The 17316-nt window shown below is 31.0% G+C and overlaps 1 protein-coding gene across 1 annotated transcript in view; it reads right to left on the reverse strand.

Moving 5' to 3' along the window:
- LOC108914741 (serine proteinase stubble-like) overlaps positions 1-16066 on the reverse strand; it is a gene marked incomplete at its 5' end in the record, with an annotated part of 33147 nt that extends 17081 nt beyond the window's left edge. Inside the window, 3 exons of the mRNA XM_018720612.2 lie at positions 5897-5982; positions 8994-9121; positions 15764-16066. Coding sequence (XP_018576128.2) covers positions 5897-5982; positions 8994-9121; positions 15764-16066 — 517 coding nt within the window. The remainder of the gene's footprint in view (positions 1-5896; positions 5983-8993; positions 9122-15763) is intronic.
- Positions 16067-17316: the final 1250 nt, after the last annotated feature.

Raw genomic sequence — 17316 nt, forward strand, 5'->3', positions numbered from 1 at the left:
ATGTAAATATTCTTATAACATTTACTTGCTTAGTCCTACATATAAAATTGTTTACTTTTATTTATAAGTACGTGAAAATAATTCTTAAAATGTGGGGTTAGGATAACAGAAAACGCATGTTTTACAAACGCTTTTTTTTAGTTATTATTTTATTTGGGTAAATTTAAATGGTAACAATGAATAAACAAAACATTAAGGATTTTATTTTTGTGCTTACTTTTGTTCTACACGTTTTACTTTTCAAGATTTCAGTACCTAAAAATGCCAGAAATTTCACCATTTCTCGGCCAGGGATATGGCCACCTTAACCAAGTGGTTGACGTCTACAAAATAAGGAATGTGCCTAAAGAAATAGCAGCTTATCTCAATTTACTTTATTCGAAAACTTATACAGGGCACTGCTTTAGATGTTCTTCCGCCACTCTGTTATCCGATGCAGGGGACGATATTACCAACATTAAAGGACATGGGGGTGGCGTTCTGGTACGGTAGCAGAGACATATATAGAAGATATATAAAAGAATTGTTACCATCTTCAGCAGAGCCTCCGGAACTTGTCAATAACACAACTTGCACAGTAATCTTAAACAATTACAGCAGCAGCCTCATACCCAGAACTAAAAGCTACGATAACCGACAGTACTGGATCTGACATAAATTTAACTCGCTGCAATATCGGCACTTTCAATTCACATGCAGTGCAAAATAAATTGTAATCGTCCTGTTTATAATAGTTACTCTTTTGTATTGAAATGTATATTGTTTAATTTATAAAATCACAAATGAAAAAATTACAAATTATTTTGACATTTGTTTTATGTTTTAGAACGAAAAAGACTTTGGCTTATTTAGTACTTTTCTAGGTGACCAAAAAATACTCACTTTGTCAACTGAAAATTTAACGAAAATGACGACTTTCGAAAAACAAATATTTTCAAATTAATTTAAAAAATGGCATGATTGATGTTTTACTTCTAATAACAAATAGTCGGATGAAACGATTCAACACTATGTAAGTATTATATCATATAAAATATTGATCTATAAACAATAATTTGTAAATACACGGTAAGCAGTTGAATGACAGTGACTGACAGAAACACTTTTAAAACTAATATAGAACTTACATTTTTTTTTTTGGTTTTATGTTATAAGTAACTACAAAATTATTTAAACATTGTTGGTATTATTTGGTATTGATTTCAATATAATTGAAATGAAAATCTTATGCATTTATAGTTACGAAAAAATAAGGCGGTAGTTGTAAACTGTTTTAAATAATGCACCTCTAAATGCAATTTGTTATCTGCTGAGAATAAAACTCGATAAATATTTGAACGCTTCTTGTTTAAATAATATGGAGACGCATCCGCTCTCCTTCTAGATCCGTTGTAACAAACAAAACACGAAAATCTTATATATCTCAAGAAAACAAAGGAATAAAGTATCACAAACAAATTCAACGTTTGTCCTTCCTGCGAGTCATTTCGGAGACGTGGCGAAATATACATAAAACCAACATAAATATACCTCAGCTGACGACGTATATTCGCATTTTAGTCTTGTTATGAGGGGAAAAGGGGCGTAAATAAAAATAATCTGAAAAGTGCAAAAATATACCCCATTAAAGCTAGATAAATGTGATGCTATATTGGCGGTAATAGGCGGATGATAAAGGATGAAGCATAAAGCTGCGGCGCTTTTTTTGGGAGCTGTAAATTCGACTTGTATTTCTAAAAATAAAGTGAAAATATTTATGTTGCAGGAGCGCCTTAAAATAACTTTCACGGTTATATCTTACAGGAAAACTGCAACTATATCGACATAAAATTTAAAAGATGGTGGTCTCTATATGCTACCCCATTTATCAAGCTGTAAATACACCCATTGTCTGATCAGTTTATCAATCTAATCTAACCTAAGCTGTCAACGTATTCTCATGATGATTCAAATGACAGAATTAACGAGATAATAATAATAACATTGTACGTCAACATTAAGGTTTATTCCAGCAAAATATTTTAGATTTTTTTGCTTCGGAACTGGAAAACAAAAGAAAACCGAGCTTTTCTCAATTTTTCCGAATTACTAAATCTCTAAACAGGACTGCCAGACCATACTCAAGTAAGCTTCCATGGGTTCCATTAGAAAATGGCCTAAGTATTTCCCGTAAGCGAAACAGATGGCATCATAAAACATTTATAGAAATTATTGGAAAATTTTTATATTTTAAAGTAATATCGATCAATCAGTTTAAGATTGGGATAAAAATTATTGTAATTTCGAATTTAAAAGTAAAAATTAATACGAAATGACGCCATTCTTTATTTCTGCAAAATTACATTACATTGAATTATAAAAGACAAAATTCATATAACAATATTACAAAAAAATAAAAGTAAATTGACAATACTTCATGAAAAAGAAACCTTTTCTCTTCCTTATTATTATGCCTTCCTTGAAGGATACTTAATGAGGGCAAAGACAATCTGAGGGAGAGAGAGACAACTAAAAATTTGCTTCCATAAGATGACAAGTACATTAAAAAAGAGACATATTATCTAGAAAGATGATATTTCATTTGTAGGTACATCTAGTTCTCTGAGGGGTAATACCTACTAAATTTACTGATACTTTTTGAAGTAATTCTGTAGGTTTGTTACTTCATAAATGATTACAAGCCTCGTGACCAGTAATTTTGTTTGGAACAGCAATTTTATTTCTTTCATGCTGGCAATTAAATTTCGATAAAATTAAAACAATAATATCACGATTACATTAAAACACAACATTCTGTTTCACCGGCAGTGATTGGAGATTCCGTTCAGCCAATCAGCGATCACATTATCTCAAATTTAAAAATATAACAAATATCATTACAAAAAAAGAATCGTTATTTTAGGATTTCTAATATCTTTCTTGACTGAGGCAGCATTAAGTTTACCTGTGAATATAATTATTTTTCAGGCGCAAAAGGTTTTTAAAAATTAATTAAGGATTATTTTGAAAAATGGGAGTCGCACTGGTTGTATAAAAGTGAGAACAATAAATAGGGGAATTAAGGGAAAATGATTGATATAGCTACAAGGCAATGTAAATTCGTCTGGACTAAAAAACAATAAAATGGTTTATAAGAGAAGAAGACGTTAGTTTCTTTTTTACTACAGAGGGAAATTAATTTAATTCCATTACAAACCATAAAGATTAAAGAGTCGAAAAATTATTTCTTTATTTGTCAAGGTTTCGAAATGATTGATATTTATTTGATGTTTTACTTTTCAGAATGTGATTCCAGAGGGTGTGTAAAATACCAAATTTTAAAATATTTTCTCAGGATCTTGATTTTTTAAATAGGTTACGTCGCCCTTAGCGATTGCTTAAATAATGAGCAGCAACAAAGGAAATTGACTAAGATTCTAAAAAGTGACCAATAAAAAATTTGATTATTGTTAAATATTTATCTATTACCGTAATGAAACATTCTTCAAATCTTGTTCTAAAGAAAATGTTTTGAAATATGGAATATTCTTTGTTTTCTATTAATGTTGCTGTTTTTTTTTCATAATTATAGGGTGTTATTTAAATACGTGGCCAAACTTCAAGGGAAAGTTCCTTGAGTGATTTTGAGGCGAAAAGTTTTTTAAACATACATAGGTCCGATAATACTTCGTTCTTAAGATAAAGGCTGTCAAACTTTTAAAAAAAAATAATCCTTTAGCTGATTTTGTTGAAATTTTGAGTTATTTATGTTAGAAAGGGGCTAATTAAGTTCTAACTAGATTAAAATTGTTATGTCCAGTGGCGTCCCGGAGGGCATCTTAATCAATATTTTAAACAGAAAAATGTGCGCCGCTGACTTTTGTAAAACTTTCAGTTTTTTGCATTGAGCATCTAAAAATACAACTTTTTTGTCTCATGAATTTTTTTCTTATGTTGCTTCCTTTATGGAAAAAAATAAAAATCACTTTATTGCATGATCATGGACAACAAAAAAAAACATTTTTTAATAATTAATAAAACACAAAATTTTTTTTGGTTAATTTATAACAATTTCTAAGACTAGAATAGACTATTGATAAGAAAAAATGTTACAGTACACCCCAGTTTTTGATAATCTGCGAGTTCTAATTTTTTATTATATTGTCACAGGGACATGCAATAAAGTGATTTTTTTTTCTCCAAAAAGGAAGCAAGATACGAAAAAAAATTGTATTTTTAGTTGCTTCATGTGAAAAAAATTATAAAACTTAAAAAAGTCAGTGGTGCACATTTTTTTTCAGAAGTATTGGTTACGATTTAACATTTCTAACATAAATAACCCTGACTCTCAACAAAATCGACTAAAGGATTATTAAGATTTTTAAGAAAAAACGATTTTTAAAAAAGTTAGACACCCTGTATCTTAAAAATGAATGTTATCCGACCTATCTTTACATAAGCTTTTCGTACAATTAATTATTATTAGACAATTTTCCAAAACGGCTTATCATCTTGCTTCGATTGTCTATCGTTGATTACGTCAATATCTACCACCGAGTCTACCACTACCGATTAATAAGTAAGGTATGTTACAACAAATAGACCACTAGGAAAGAATATAGGGGAACAAATATGTCCTATATTTCCTATCCTACTTTAACAGTTTACAGTACTTTAATACCATAGACAGACGTGTTAGATGTACACTGACATAAGTTTAATTCGCAGGCTTTTGGTCAGTACCCTGCAGAAGAAGTTCAATGAGCAGAACGTCACAGACCACTAACTTCAAACTGTGTGCCAGAACGGTATGAGCACACAGTACACACAGTAAATCGAATACCGGTCAGAGGACTTAACCTCCAACTTCCTGAAGTTAGAGTTCTTTTGAAGAAGGGAGCGACATGTCTCTCGAATTGTCAAAGTATAAAGTAACATCATGCATGGCAACTAGATCGAAAATTGTTCAACTAATCAACAACATTCATTAAAAAAAAATTATCTCTCTTAGAAGCAAGATGCAGATGTTGTAGTTGGCAGAATCTATGAGGAATTTGTGGAATCTTTAACAGTGGTATTCATAGTCGCACACTATATTCACCATATTCACTGGTGAATATGTCTGCTGAAGGCTGACCAATCTCTAAAGTTCCAGTCAATCGGTATCAATAAAATAAAGTAAACATTTTTTATTCCAATTTTTGAAGTAGGTTGCTCAACAAAGGAATACCTGTTGCTTTTGTAATCTACTTAACAGTGATTACCTCTTTAAGTTTTGGTATGAACAAACTTGATCATATACTATAGAAATGACACACCCTGATTAAGCCTTTAGCAACTCGCAACACATTGTTGTTATTTTAACATCGTAGTTAACAAGTTGAAGCATACTAAACGTTTATTAATACTAAAAGTAACTATACATTCAATTTCTTGGCATCTACTTTTGGCTAAAAGCATGTACTGCATGTACTACATGTCATTGCCATCAAACAACAACAACATGTTGTTGCTCCGCAACAACATGGGCGTCATCAGGAAGCCTTCGACTATGACATGGAACTTAGTAACTGCGGAGAGCAGACCTTTCTCAATGCGGTTTCCTTACAGGAACAGGACAGAAGGAAACTATGGATACCATTGTCAATGATTGTTCAATATTTCGAGAATTTTTTCTAAGAGATCAATGAGTCAAGTCTGTTTAAAGACACATGTAGCTTACATCCCTTTCACTGTTAAAGTTTATAATATATTTTAGTAAATAATTGTCAATTCAGGCTTGCAATCGTCCTGCTGAAACAACCCAGGACAGTGCTCTGTCCTGGGTCGTCTCTGTCCCAGACCAGTTGACCGGCAAACAAAACACTGATTGCCAGCTTAGAGAGGGGCCTCGACGCCCTGCAATTCCTTATCTTACCTGCCAGGGCCAGCGTCCGAACGGAGCGTTTTTTCCGCCGACTATCCTCGTCTGGGGCTGGGTGAACATCTGCGGCACTCCGCAATCTGCGAAATTCAGATACAATTTTATCTTTATGTTTCCTTTTCACGGGGCGAACCCAACGAAACGTCCGAACCGTCGAACGTTTCGTGAGGTGATAACATTCAAACAAGTCTCTGTAGAGGTGTTTTGATAAGAGCCATTTGCGAGGACTGTCGTTTACGGGGTCTTTCACGTTTTCTGAAGAGAAAACGCAGTTTGTGGAACTCATTTGCTTGCATAATGGGCGCTATCTCGACAAGGGTGTTTTCCATTTAAGAAGTGAAATATTAAAAAAATAATAAAAACTAGTCAAGTTGTTCTTTGTTCCAATAATTGTAAGACAATTTTTGTATAAAAGTATTAAGTAATTTCAAATAAATTAAAAAAAAATGTGAATGGAATTAATAAATATTAATATTGTATTATTTTCGTTCACTAAACGATTTTTGTGAAGTTTTAGCATCTGCTGCAACCTATTGTCTAAGGTTCTTAAAGCAAATATTTAAATTGAAATATAAATTTAAACAGGCCAATTAGTGCTCCTTGAACGAAGTTTTGCCTGCATGAAATTAAATAGAGGGAATTATAATATCAACAAAGAAACTCCTAATAGTCTGCAAATAAAGGAAGAATAATAGTTTGCCCGTCATCTTTTATACCATAATGTTTCAGAAGATTAGTACAAATATGCTCCCATGCTGTGACACATAAAGTCATTTGTACAGGTTGGTCCATTTTCGGTGGTATTTCAGGGTATCTCAGAAACTACTAAAGATATAATAAATCTGACACCACGTTCTCGAGCTCGATTTTCATGGCAAACTCGACTGTAAAATCAAAAATTTACTGGGCGTTTCTCGTTATTGTGACACTTTTGGACATGTCTGTATCTCAGCTATTAAATAAGTTAGAGTTAAAGTGAAAACTGCTCAAGACTAGTTCTTTGGCGTAGAATTGAATGCCGGTATTAGATTTTTAATAGATCTTAAGATTCCGGAGTTATGACCCAAAGTTACAATTTTTTGGAAATCGTAGCTGGTTATGACCTAAAAAAATGGAGATTTTTTTTGCTTTTCAGCAATATATCACATGCTAAAGTTATTTTTCCAAACACAGAAGATACGGGGTGTTTTATATATAAATTCGATCCTTATTTACATTTTAATATGGCTGGCTATGAAAATACATACAAAACTATAATTCTTATTTTACAAAACTCATATCTGTTGTAAAAATATGACGTTTATTTAAAATATATATTACATATATTATTTTTATTCCACATCAACTGAAGTTACAATATTAAACGAAAATTAAACAATAGTAAGTACCTACATGAATAAAAACTTTTAAAAATGACAGCTAAATGTTCAAATTGCCGTCCCTCAACTGTAACACATTTTACGCATTTTCTGGCAACGCTTCGGGTAGCATTCATTAAATGTATAGGTATTTGAAATATTATTAAAAGGAATTTTAAATATAATGTTTTTTAGAAAACTCCAAAGGAAAAAGTCCAACGGACTCAAGCCAGGTAACCTAGCTGGCCATCTGATCGGTCCGTTTATTCCTATCCACCTATCTCCTAAAATTTCATTAGTATTATATTATCACACGAGTATATGTTGTGCATTTCAAATAAATGTTATATTTTTACAACAGATATGACTTTTGTAAAAGTAAGAATTATAGTTTTATCTGTATTTTCATAGCCGGTCATATTATAAAGGAAAAAAAATAAAATTTATATATAAAACACCCCGTATCACCCGTGTTTTTAAAATTAACTATATCATGTGATATATTGCTGAAAAGCGGAAAAAAATCTCAATTTTTTTAGGCCATGGTCTGCTACGATTTCCATTTAAAAAAATATAACTTTGGGTCATAACTCCGAAATCTTAAGATATACTAAAAATTTAATACCGGCATTCAATTCTACGCCAAATAATTAGTCTTGAACAGTTTTCACATTAACTCAAACTTATTTAACAGCTGAGATACAGACATGTTAAGAAGTGTCACAATAACGAGAAACGCCCTGTAACTCAGAAACAAATGAAGATAGCAAATTTCCGATCTGACAGTCGAGTTTGCCATGAAAATCGAGCTCGAGAACGTGGTGTCAGATTTATCATATCTTTAGTAGTTTCTGAGATACCCTGAATTCCCATCGAAAATNCCAAAGGAAAAAGTCCAACGGACTCAAGCCAGGTAACCTAGCTGGCCATCTGATCGGTCCGTTTATTCCTATCCACCTATCTCCTAAAATTTCATTAGTATTATATTATCACACGAGTATATGTTGTGCATTTAAAATAAATGTTATATTTTTACAACAGATATGACTTTTGTAAAAGTAAGAATTATAGTTTTATCTGTATTTTATATATATGTATATAAAACACCCCGTATCACCCGTGTTTTAAAAAATAACTATCATGTGATATATTGCTGAAAAGCGGAAAAAAATCGCAATTTTTTTAGGCCATGGTCAGCTACGATTTCCACTTAAAAAAATATAACTTTGGGTCATAACTCCGAAATCTTAAGATATACTAAAAATTTAATACCGGCATTCAATTCTACGCCAAAGAATTAGTCTTGAGCAGTTTTCACTTTAACTCAAACTTATTTAACAGCTGAGATACAGACATGTTAAGAAGTGTCACAATAACGAGAAACGCCCTGTAACTCAGAAACAAATGAAGATAGCAAATTTCCGATCTGACAGTCGAGTTTGCCATGAAAATCGAGCTCGAGAACGTGGTGTCAGATTTATCATATCTTTAGTAGTTTCTGAAATACCTTGAATTCCCATCGAAAATGGACCAGCCTGTACACCTTATTCATGTTATCCTGTAATAACCTCAAACAAAAAATTTTACGGTAAATCACGGAGTAAGTCACTTATATGAGGGGCAGATTTAAGTGTTAGAAACAGAAACGGACACCACAATAAAAGATAGATAAGAGACTTTTCTGGAGAAGTAAAGTTTCGCGAAGGAAATCTATTCAGAGACTCGTAACTTACCGACTTTTCCCTTGCTAGACGATGTAACTGCGCTGCTAAATGTAGATGTGGGCATCAAGCCGGGAGCTGTGGAGACTTTTTCTATCGGGCTCTCGGTGTTTACGAGGGGATTTATTGCTTCTGGCGGCCTGCAATCAATATGAAAATGTTGTGTACGGACTGACATAAACATAACAGTCCAAATTTATGGAGGCCATTGGGGCCCTTACATGCAATGTATGCATATAAAATTCTCGGGTTTTACCACTGTGGCAGTCTCAACACTGATAAATTCGGTCTTGTAATTATCACTGCGGTACCAAAAAATCCATAGTAATTTTTTTAAAACAAAATTTTAAATTATTTATTTGCTGATAACAATTGATTTAAGTGAAAAATAAATTGTCGTGCTATGGTAGAACCGGGTATTAGGAAAAAACGTCTTTAAAAGGTAAGAGCCCGATACGCATTGATATGAATCTTTAATGGGAACTACTAGGACGTTAGTCTGCATATTTTTTAATGTACCATTAGCATAAAGCAAATTGCGAAAAGATAAGAGGCTTACATTTATTTGCCTTGTGTCATGAATATGAAAGGGAAGTGTGAAAAACAATTGGACAATAATTGGTTTTGCCTTTGCATCAGTATTTTTTCCCATAGAAAATAAAGTAAGTAACGTTTTTCACAGTAAAACTAGTTTCATGCCTTAACAATTTCCCGTTTTTGCACAAGTGATAGTCGTCGAAATTTCACTCTAGAAAGTCAAACCACAAACGTACATAATTATAATTTAAACATACTTAAGTATATTTAAGTGACACTGGAACTTTGTCGGAACTCTAAACATTATCAGAAATATGTTTTCACATTATTGAATTGCCCCATATTTTCTGTATTCACATAAACTGAGTCCGGTTCTGTTAGGAACAACGTATCCCCGAACTTATAGGTAATTGTGTTTAAATGCCGAACTACTAATATGAATCTAATACTTCCATATAATGCTCCATCGTAGGTCGTAACTAACTACACTATGTATTTTCCTTATCTCATTAGCAATTGCATGAATTATCTGATATTTACGAGCCATTTTGGCTATTTTACGTGCTGTGGAAGACACAGCAATGCAGATTACATATAAATGACCATAACATAATGGCATTTTGGCTCTAAAGTGATAAGAACGGCTAGATGGTTATTATGGCAGTACTGTACTGTGCTATACGTTTTGAAAGAGTAACAAAACTATTAATTAACATTATACAAGGCAAAACCGTGATATGTCAAACAAAAGTAACTAAACTTATGCAAAACTGTGTAATGTACAATATTGGAAAATAAATTTTAGATTATTTACAAAGACAAAAGTGTATTCTACTATATTTCATTCTTCTGAAGAGTATTAAAAAAATATTAAAAAATAAATTCACTAAGAGAACAATTTAATGTATTGTAAACGTTTTTGCTTGGTAAAATGACAAAAAATTATTTAAAATTATGGTATTGCCATTGCAGATTTAAATAAAATTTGATTATTCATGACTTTGACAATTCTTATTCTTAATATGTATTTGAAGTAGAGCTATAGATAAAACATGCGGTGTACATATAATTGGGAAGAAAATCTAAATTTGCGCCAAAAGTCATCTATTAATCTGTATACTGTTTTCTTTTTTGTCAGGAATAGTCTTACTCTTAGTCTATAGAGATTAAATTGATTTTTAATCTTGTAAAAAAAGTGCAGATACAAAGGTTAAACTTTGCAAAGAATTAAACTTTTCATATATCGTGTTCCATTAAAAAAATTTTATAGTTTCAGTTCAGACAGTTCTATATGTGTTAAAATATTCACTGTACTGTTTAAATTTTAATTTAAAAATTGCTGATTACTAAGCAATTTTGGTCAACTTTCATTATCATTTCTTTCTCTTTCATTTCTTTTTAAGAGACAAAATCTATATATTTTTCTCAAAATTTCGAGAAACATATAATACGAGGTGATTTTACTTTAAGTACTCAAATTTTAGGAATGGATAACTTAATGAAAAATAATAAACTTCGTTCTATGAATTTTTGTCTCAGCAGGTTTAGTTTTCGTGTTACAAAGCTTTATAGTTTTGAAAAAAATATATCTTTTGTTACGTAAATTCCAGAAAAATATAGAGCTAAAATTTTACTGCATTTAATTCCTCAAAAGCAACAAATTTTGCCAAACAATTATTCGAAAACCTTGCACTACTAAAGCACAAATCGGAAGCATTAGTAGAGTTAATAATAAACGAAAATAATAAAAAAAATAATATTTAGCTTTACTACTTACTTACTTAACTTTTCTTTAACCAATAAAAAGCTTGTCAGCATTATTTTAATAAGTACACAAAACCGACAAAAATGTGAGTTACCTAAAAGTTGTTGCTTTTGATAAGTTAAATACGTGATTAAAATGTCGAAACTTATTTCTAGAAACCCGGGATGAAAGAATTTGAATAAATTTTCATACAATTTATAAATGAAGAGTTGTTTTTTCACTGTTAGCGTTTTAGTTCTACCTTCCTAGTCAGTGGCGTACAGCCGCAATACGGAGCTCCTCTAAACACTATTGACTTTTTATTCGAAAAACTATTATTGCAATCATTTTAGATAGTACTGTCCAAAATTCAAGTGCAAGATTTTGAACACTACGCAAACTTGTCCAAAATATTATAAAAATGTCTATTTTTGGCAACATGTTTTCTCTGCGAAGTATTATTTTTTTATGAAGATGGAGATTACCCTCATGTTGGTTGATAAGTTCGTCAGTAGTTGGAAGAGAAAAGAATTAGATTAGTTGGTTATTACCACTGACGAAGAAGACAAACTCATTGGATTATTTTATAAGGTGAGCTCTGAAAGGTAAAGTTTATATATACCGGTTTTGATCGATAAATAAATTAATTAGTTATTGCAAAAAAACTACTAAAAATCGTAATTTTTTCAAATTGCTAGACCCAAGCAAGCAATATACGGGGTCCATAAAAATGAAGTTTAATGAAAGAAAATGGGACCAATCGTTGTGGACTATTTTTTATATTGAAGTACAAGTATTCAAACATCTGTAATCAGCCCTTAATATTAATAAATGAGGTCGTGGCGACTTTTCAGAAAAAAAATTTTCTGGGCCCCTATTGGTCGTAGGACAGACTTTCTTTTTAAATTCGTGAAAAAATGTCAGCTTTCGAATGGCAGTTCGACATTTTGATACGAATTAAAATCAAAAAGTTAATCAAAGTTTTATGGACCCGATAAAAAACGATTTTTCGATCGATTTTTGCGATAGATTTGAAATCTATTTGAAGCTCGCGCAGTATTTGCACATAATAGTGTAATTATTAAAGAAAATTTTAAGCCCAACCCCGTTCCTAAAGATGTGGCGGCCTACGAATTATGGGGATTTTACAAAAACGCTTGTTTTTCGAAAAATTAAATTTTTGCAAAAACTATAAAATATTTTTAAATTTTGAAAAAATCATTTTATTTTGCTCACCAAGAGTTATCCTTTCACCAAGTTTCATAAAAAATACTTATTTTTGAAAAAATTGCGACTTAGCAGTTTTTTTTTGCAGTAACTAATTAATTTATTTATCGATCAAAACCGGTTATTCCGGCTTATTCGATCCGTATTAAAAATTCCTTTTGTTTGAAAAATTTTTTTCTAAAATATATAGTTTTTTTATAAATGAAAAAAAAAAACTTTGCGAACTTTGAACGCCATTTTGAAAATGAACCCAAAAATTCGGGTGGGGTAAAGTAGTTCATTGAATTCTATGGAATTTTTCCTAATTTTTACATATTTTCAATTACTGAACTATTTTTTGGCACCTGAAAAAGTAATTTGACTGAACTATTTATAAGTTGTATCAAATTTAAATCAAATATGTTGGTAAATAAATAAATAATGCTCATAAGACAAAATATATAGGCCAAATTAAACTCACTTTTCAACACGGAATTCTGTCCTGTAATTTTATAAATTTAAGTAGAATTATCCTGTATGAAAATTAATAAACTGTACTTTTATGATGATGTGAGTGTTGCGAGAAAAAAGAAAAAGTATTATTTAACATAAGTTCAAACATCTAAAAACATGAATATTTTAATTTTTCTGACATTTTGGTAAAACGAAAAAGTAACATTAAAAGTCATTTAATATGTATATGTAAAAACATTAGTCCATAAAGATTTTTAGATGTTCCGTACTTAGCTATATTTAAAGCAAATCCAGCACTCTCAAGCTCTCATTTTTTATGGAAATGGTTTATTAAAATATAATTTAATACCCACTTAATACCAGCTCGAGATAGATTTAAAGCCTTTTCCCTCAATAAAACCTGAAAAAGTATATTTTATTATTCCTTTAAAGGATTTAGAAGAATTTTAATGCTGCTCTTAAATTTATATGAACCCTAAAAGTGAGCTTTAACATTTAATCGATCTATTTAAGTACTTTTAAACATATTTTATGGTAATGGACATATTTTGTTGCAGACTAGATGTAGATATATCTCAATCTGAAGATATATTTCCCTCTGGAATTTGTATATATAGAATCATTTGGATCGCTACGAATGAGACAGAAACAAGGGATTCGAATTAGCTGTTCGTACCAGTCAAGTTCAATGAAAATTATGAATAATTATTATGTGAAAACTCGCTGAAAACTTTGCGGAGTGATGCAATAAATCTTTCTGATGCGGAAAGTTTGACAGTTGGCACTAAGTTTGCGCTAGTTATTTTTGCTTCAAGGAGACTAATAGTGTTACGATATTAAAAAGGATTGATTAGCCAACGTTTGGTAGAAATCGAAAGGGAAAAAGTTTGTTGAAGATATCTTGCTTCTGAAATTTCTTACGATATACTTTTCTTTTGTTTTATCAATTATTTATAGGCTCTTTATTATCAAAACTTTTATTAAATGACTGAAAATGTTAATTGTATTGGGATTACAGTTGCTTGGCTTAATAATTAAACATGCTTTTATTTCTAACAATACTTCAGGGTTGTATTCAATGTTATTTTTCTTGTATTTTGATTTATTTGATCTATTGATTATTTTTTTTTCATATATTTTTATAAAAGTAACTCTTCCCTATGCTTTTGGAGTAAGAGCTTATTTGATTAATTTTTTCCACAGGTGCGAAATACCCAAATAAATAAAGAAAAGAGTGTGCCATAAGATCTAAATTACTGAAATTTTTTATTAGTTATCGGTCAATTTCCGAAATTTTTCCGTGATTTTTGACAGACTATATTTAGATGAAAAATGGTCGTATCTGGAATTAAAAAAAAAGAATTTTGAAGCTCTAAGATTCTAGTTTTTAGATCTTTCGGTCGAAATTTTTTAAGAGCTACGGCAATTCTAAGAAATAACGCGACAAAATAATTTTGCAATTTTTTTGCAAGAAAAAGAATAATTTATTGTTTTTTAGAAAATTGACGGCTAAATTAGAAATATTCACGAAATGACTAATGACTATTACAGTTCGATATACCCAGAAGAACTCTGAAGTTTCATCTCGATCTAGTGAACCGTTTCTTTGTTTCAGTCAAACTTTTAAAAAAATTAAAGGGTCAAGTCTTTTGAGCTTAAACACTTCATGATCATGATTAAAATGGAAAAATATTTTTTTTGAGATTTTTCTCGCAAATAACGTTTAAATTGACGAAAAAAAAATTTCGAAAAACTTTCGAAAAAACTTTCGAAATTTTTGAAGTTTTATTTTGGAAAATCTTCCAGATATTGAAGAATCCAATTGTTTCCAACACAGCCACATTTTTCCGTCCTATGCTTCTTTCTGTTCATCAACTTTTAATTAAATTAAAATTAAAGTTGATGACCCAAACCAGATTTCGACCCCGATTCATACCGTTCTTTGGCAAATTTCTAATTAATTTTTGTGCAGTCTGTAATCACTTAAAAACAGTTTTTTTTCGAAACTACCTTTTTTCTTCTCTGAAAAAAAATTTTTTTTTCATAAATTTAAACGTTATTTGCGGTAAAAATGTGAGAAAACCTCAAAATAATTTTTTTTACATTTAATCGTGATTATGAAATGTTTAAGCTCAAAAAATGTGACCCTTTAATTTGTTTCAAAAGTTTGACCGTTTGAAACGAAGAAACGGTTCGCTAATTTTTAATTTTTCGCTAATAAATTTTTTTGTCGCGCTGTTTCTTAGAATTGTATGATAACCGTAGCTCCTAAAAAATTTCAACCGAAATATCTAAAAACTAGAATCTTAGAGCTTCAAAATGCTTTTTTTTTAATTCCCGATACGACCATTTTTCACCTAAAATCATGTCAAAATCGTGTAAAAAATCACAGAAAAATTTCGCAAATTCTTTTGGCCCTTTAATTTTTTGCATTAGTTTATAATAAAAATAATATAGGTCTCAATATAGATCCTTGCGGAACTCGCATCTCAATTATTTTATATTCAAAACTGCCATGACATCAAATCAGCATATATTTATTTTACTTAATAATTCGTCCTGACATACACAATCAGACGCCTTACTTATGTCTTAAAAAAACTTCTTCAGGACTTTCTCCAGCCTGACTGAATATATTCTATAGGTTTCACATAAAAAGAGCGAATTTATGTAAACATTGACTTCCACATTGTCAAAACAAATTTCAGAAGTTTACTCAAATAGGCATGAAAGAATATTTTTTTTATTTCATTACTATCCCCTGCAAAAATTGTAAAACTATTTATGAACCACTCTTTATACAATTCTCCCAGTTTCTTACCTTTTCGTAGTTGTAGGCCTGGTGGATTTAGTAGCAAACTTTGTCGTATTCGACACAGGTTTCTTGGTGGGCTTGTTCTTAGGCTTAAAACTACTCGGCTTTTTCACCCTTGTGACGAACCCCGGCTCTGTAGTATACTGCCACTGTGTAGAGGGTTTGTCGCCGTGCTGCATCGAATTGTGGTTCAGCGAGGTGATGAATCCCGGTTCTGTAGTAGACTGCCACCCCGGTTTCGTGTAGTGACCTATGGAGATGCTGTTCGCCATCGCGAAGGCGTCTGTGCTCATCGGCCTGATGCTGTGTCTGCAAATCAATATTGAAAATATTGAGAATATTATCTAGGAAAAATAGAGATCTCACATCACGTATACAAAGTGTTTCCTATATGTAAAATCTTCTTGCTATGCCATTTTAGGGAATGAACTTCAATGAATCCATTATATAAAACTATCGGTTTCAAAAGGTAGAAATTTTAGGGAAAATAGCATATTTATTTATGTCGAAAGAGCAATGTTTGCCTTCTATTTCTAACAAAAATATGGGAAATTGTCATTTATTTTAAGGGAACTATTTCAATACTTCCTTTTCCTTAAGTCATTATTATTCTGTGAAATTATTGAATGAAAAAGACAAAATAATAATAGCAATAATAATAACAATAATGGCAACCATTGGGTTAATATCATAGTCAAACCATTTTCGAAACATTAACTAAGCGTATCTTTCATTGTTCTGCTTTTTCCAGCTGAGATTTTTATTGAAGTAAAAATTGTGTCATAAAGACAACCCCTTTTTGAACAAATCGAATTAATTTTCGGTATAGTAACATTGAAAAAAGTGACCCAGATGGAAGCAAATTTTGAGTGATGATACGTATTCCATTACTTAATTTAATGAACAAAGCAGCTGCATCGTTCATCGGTTGTCGTATCTGATGATAATTAACAAGATTGAAACTGATACATATCTCTTCTGTTCATCTGATAAACGATTCTAGTTGTATTTAATAGATATCACTGTTGTAATTCAATGCTAGTCGAGGTATATAGTCCACAGAGCAGTGGTTTACTGCAATATTATCAGTATCACTTAAATTTTGCAATCCTCTACATAGTGGCGATACTTATGGTGTTTTCATAGTACCTGCAATATAAGTCACTTTTACCATTTTGAGTCGTTTTGTAGTGATTAAATACGTTCAGGACTTTCAGTGTATTATCTTTTCTTGTAATGTACATCATTAAAGTATTTTATTAATTCTTAACAGTTCTATAGCAGATACGGCAAGTATACAAGGTGTTCCGAAATGATATGCCAATATTTGGTGGGGATGTTCCCTAGGCACATAAGGGGGGAGGGGGGAAACTTATTTCATGTAAAGTTTTTCGATTTGTACCTTCCTTACATAAATATTACCAATTAAATGAAGGCCCAAATAATCTATTTGAATGCATTTATTCAGAAATGGTTGAATAAAATAAATTGAAGTTTGAAGGATACCTTTTACCAATAAAATGATGTTTTCTGATAATATTCTTATTAGCACCTTCGCA

This window comes from Anoplophora glabripennis, unplaced genomic scaffold, assembly GCF_000390285.2.
Source record: "Anoplophora glabripennis isolate ALB-LARVAE unplaced genomic scaffold, Agla_2.0 scaffold19, whole genome shotgun sequence".
NCBI lineage: Eukaryota > Metazoa > Arthropoda > Insecta > Coleoptera > Cerambycidae > Anoplophora > Anoplophora glabripennis.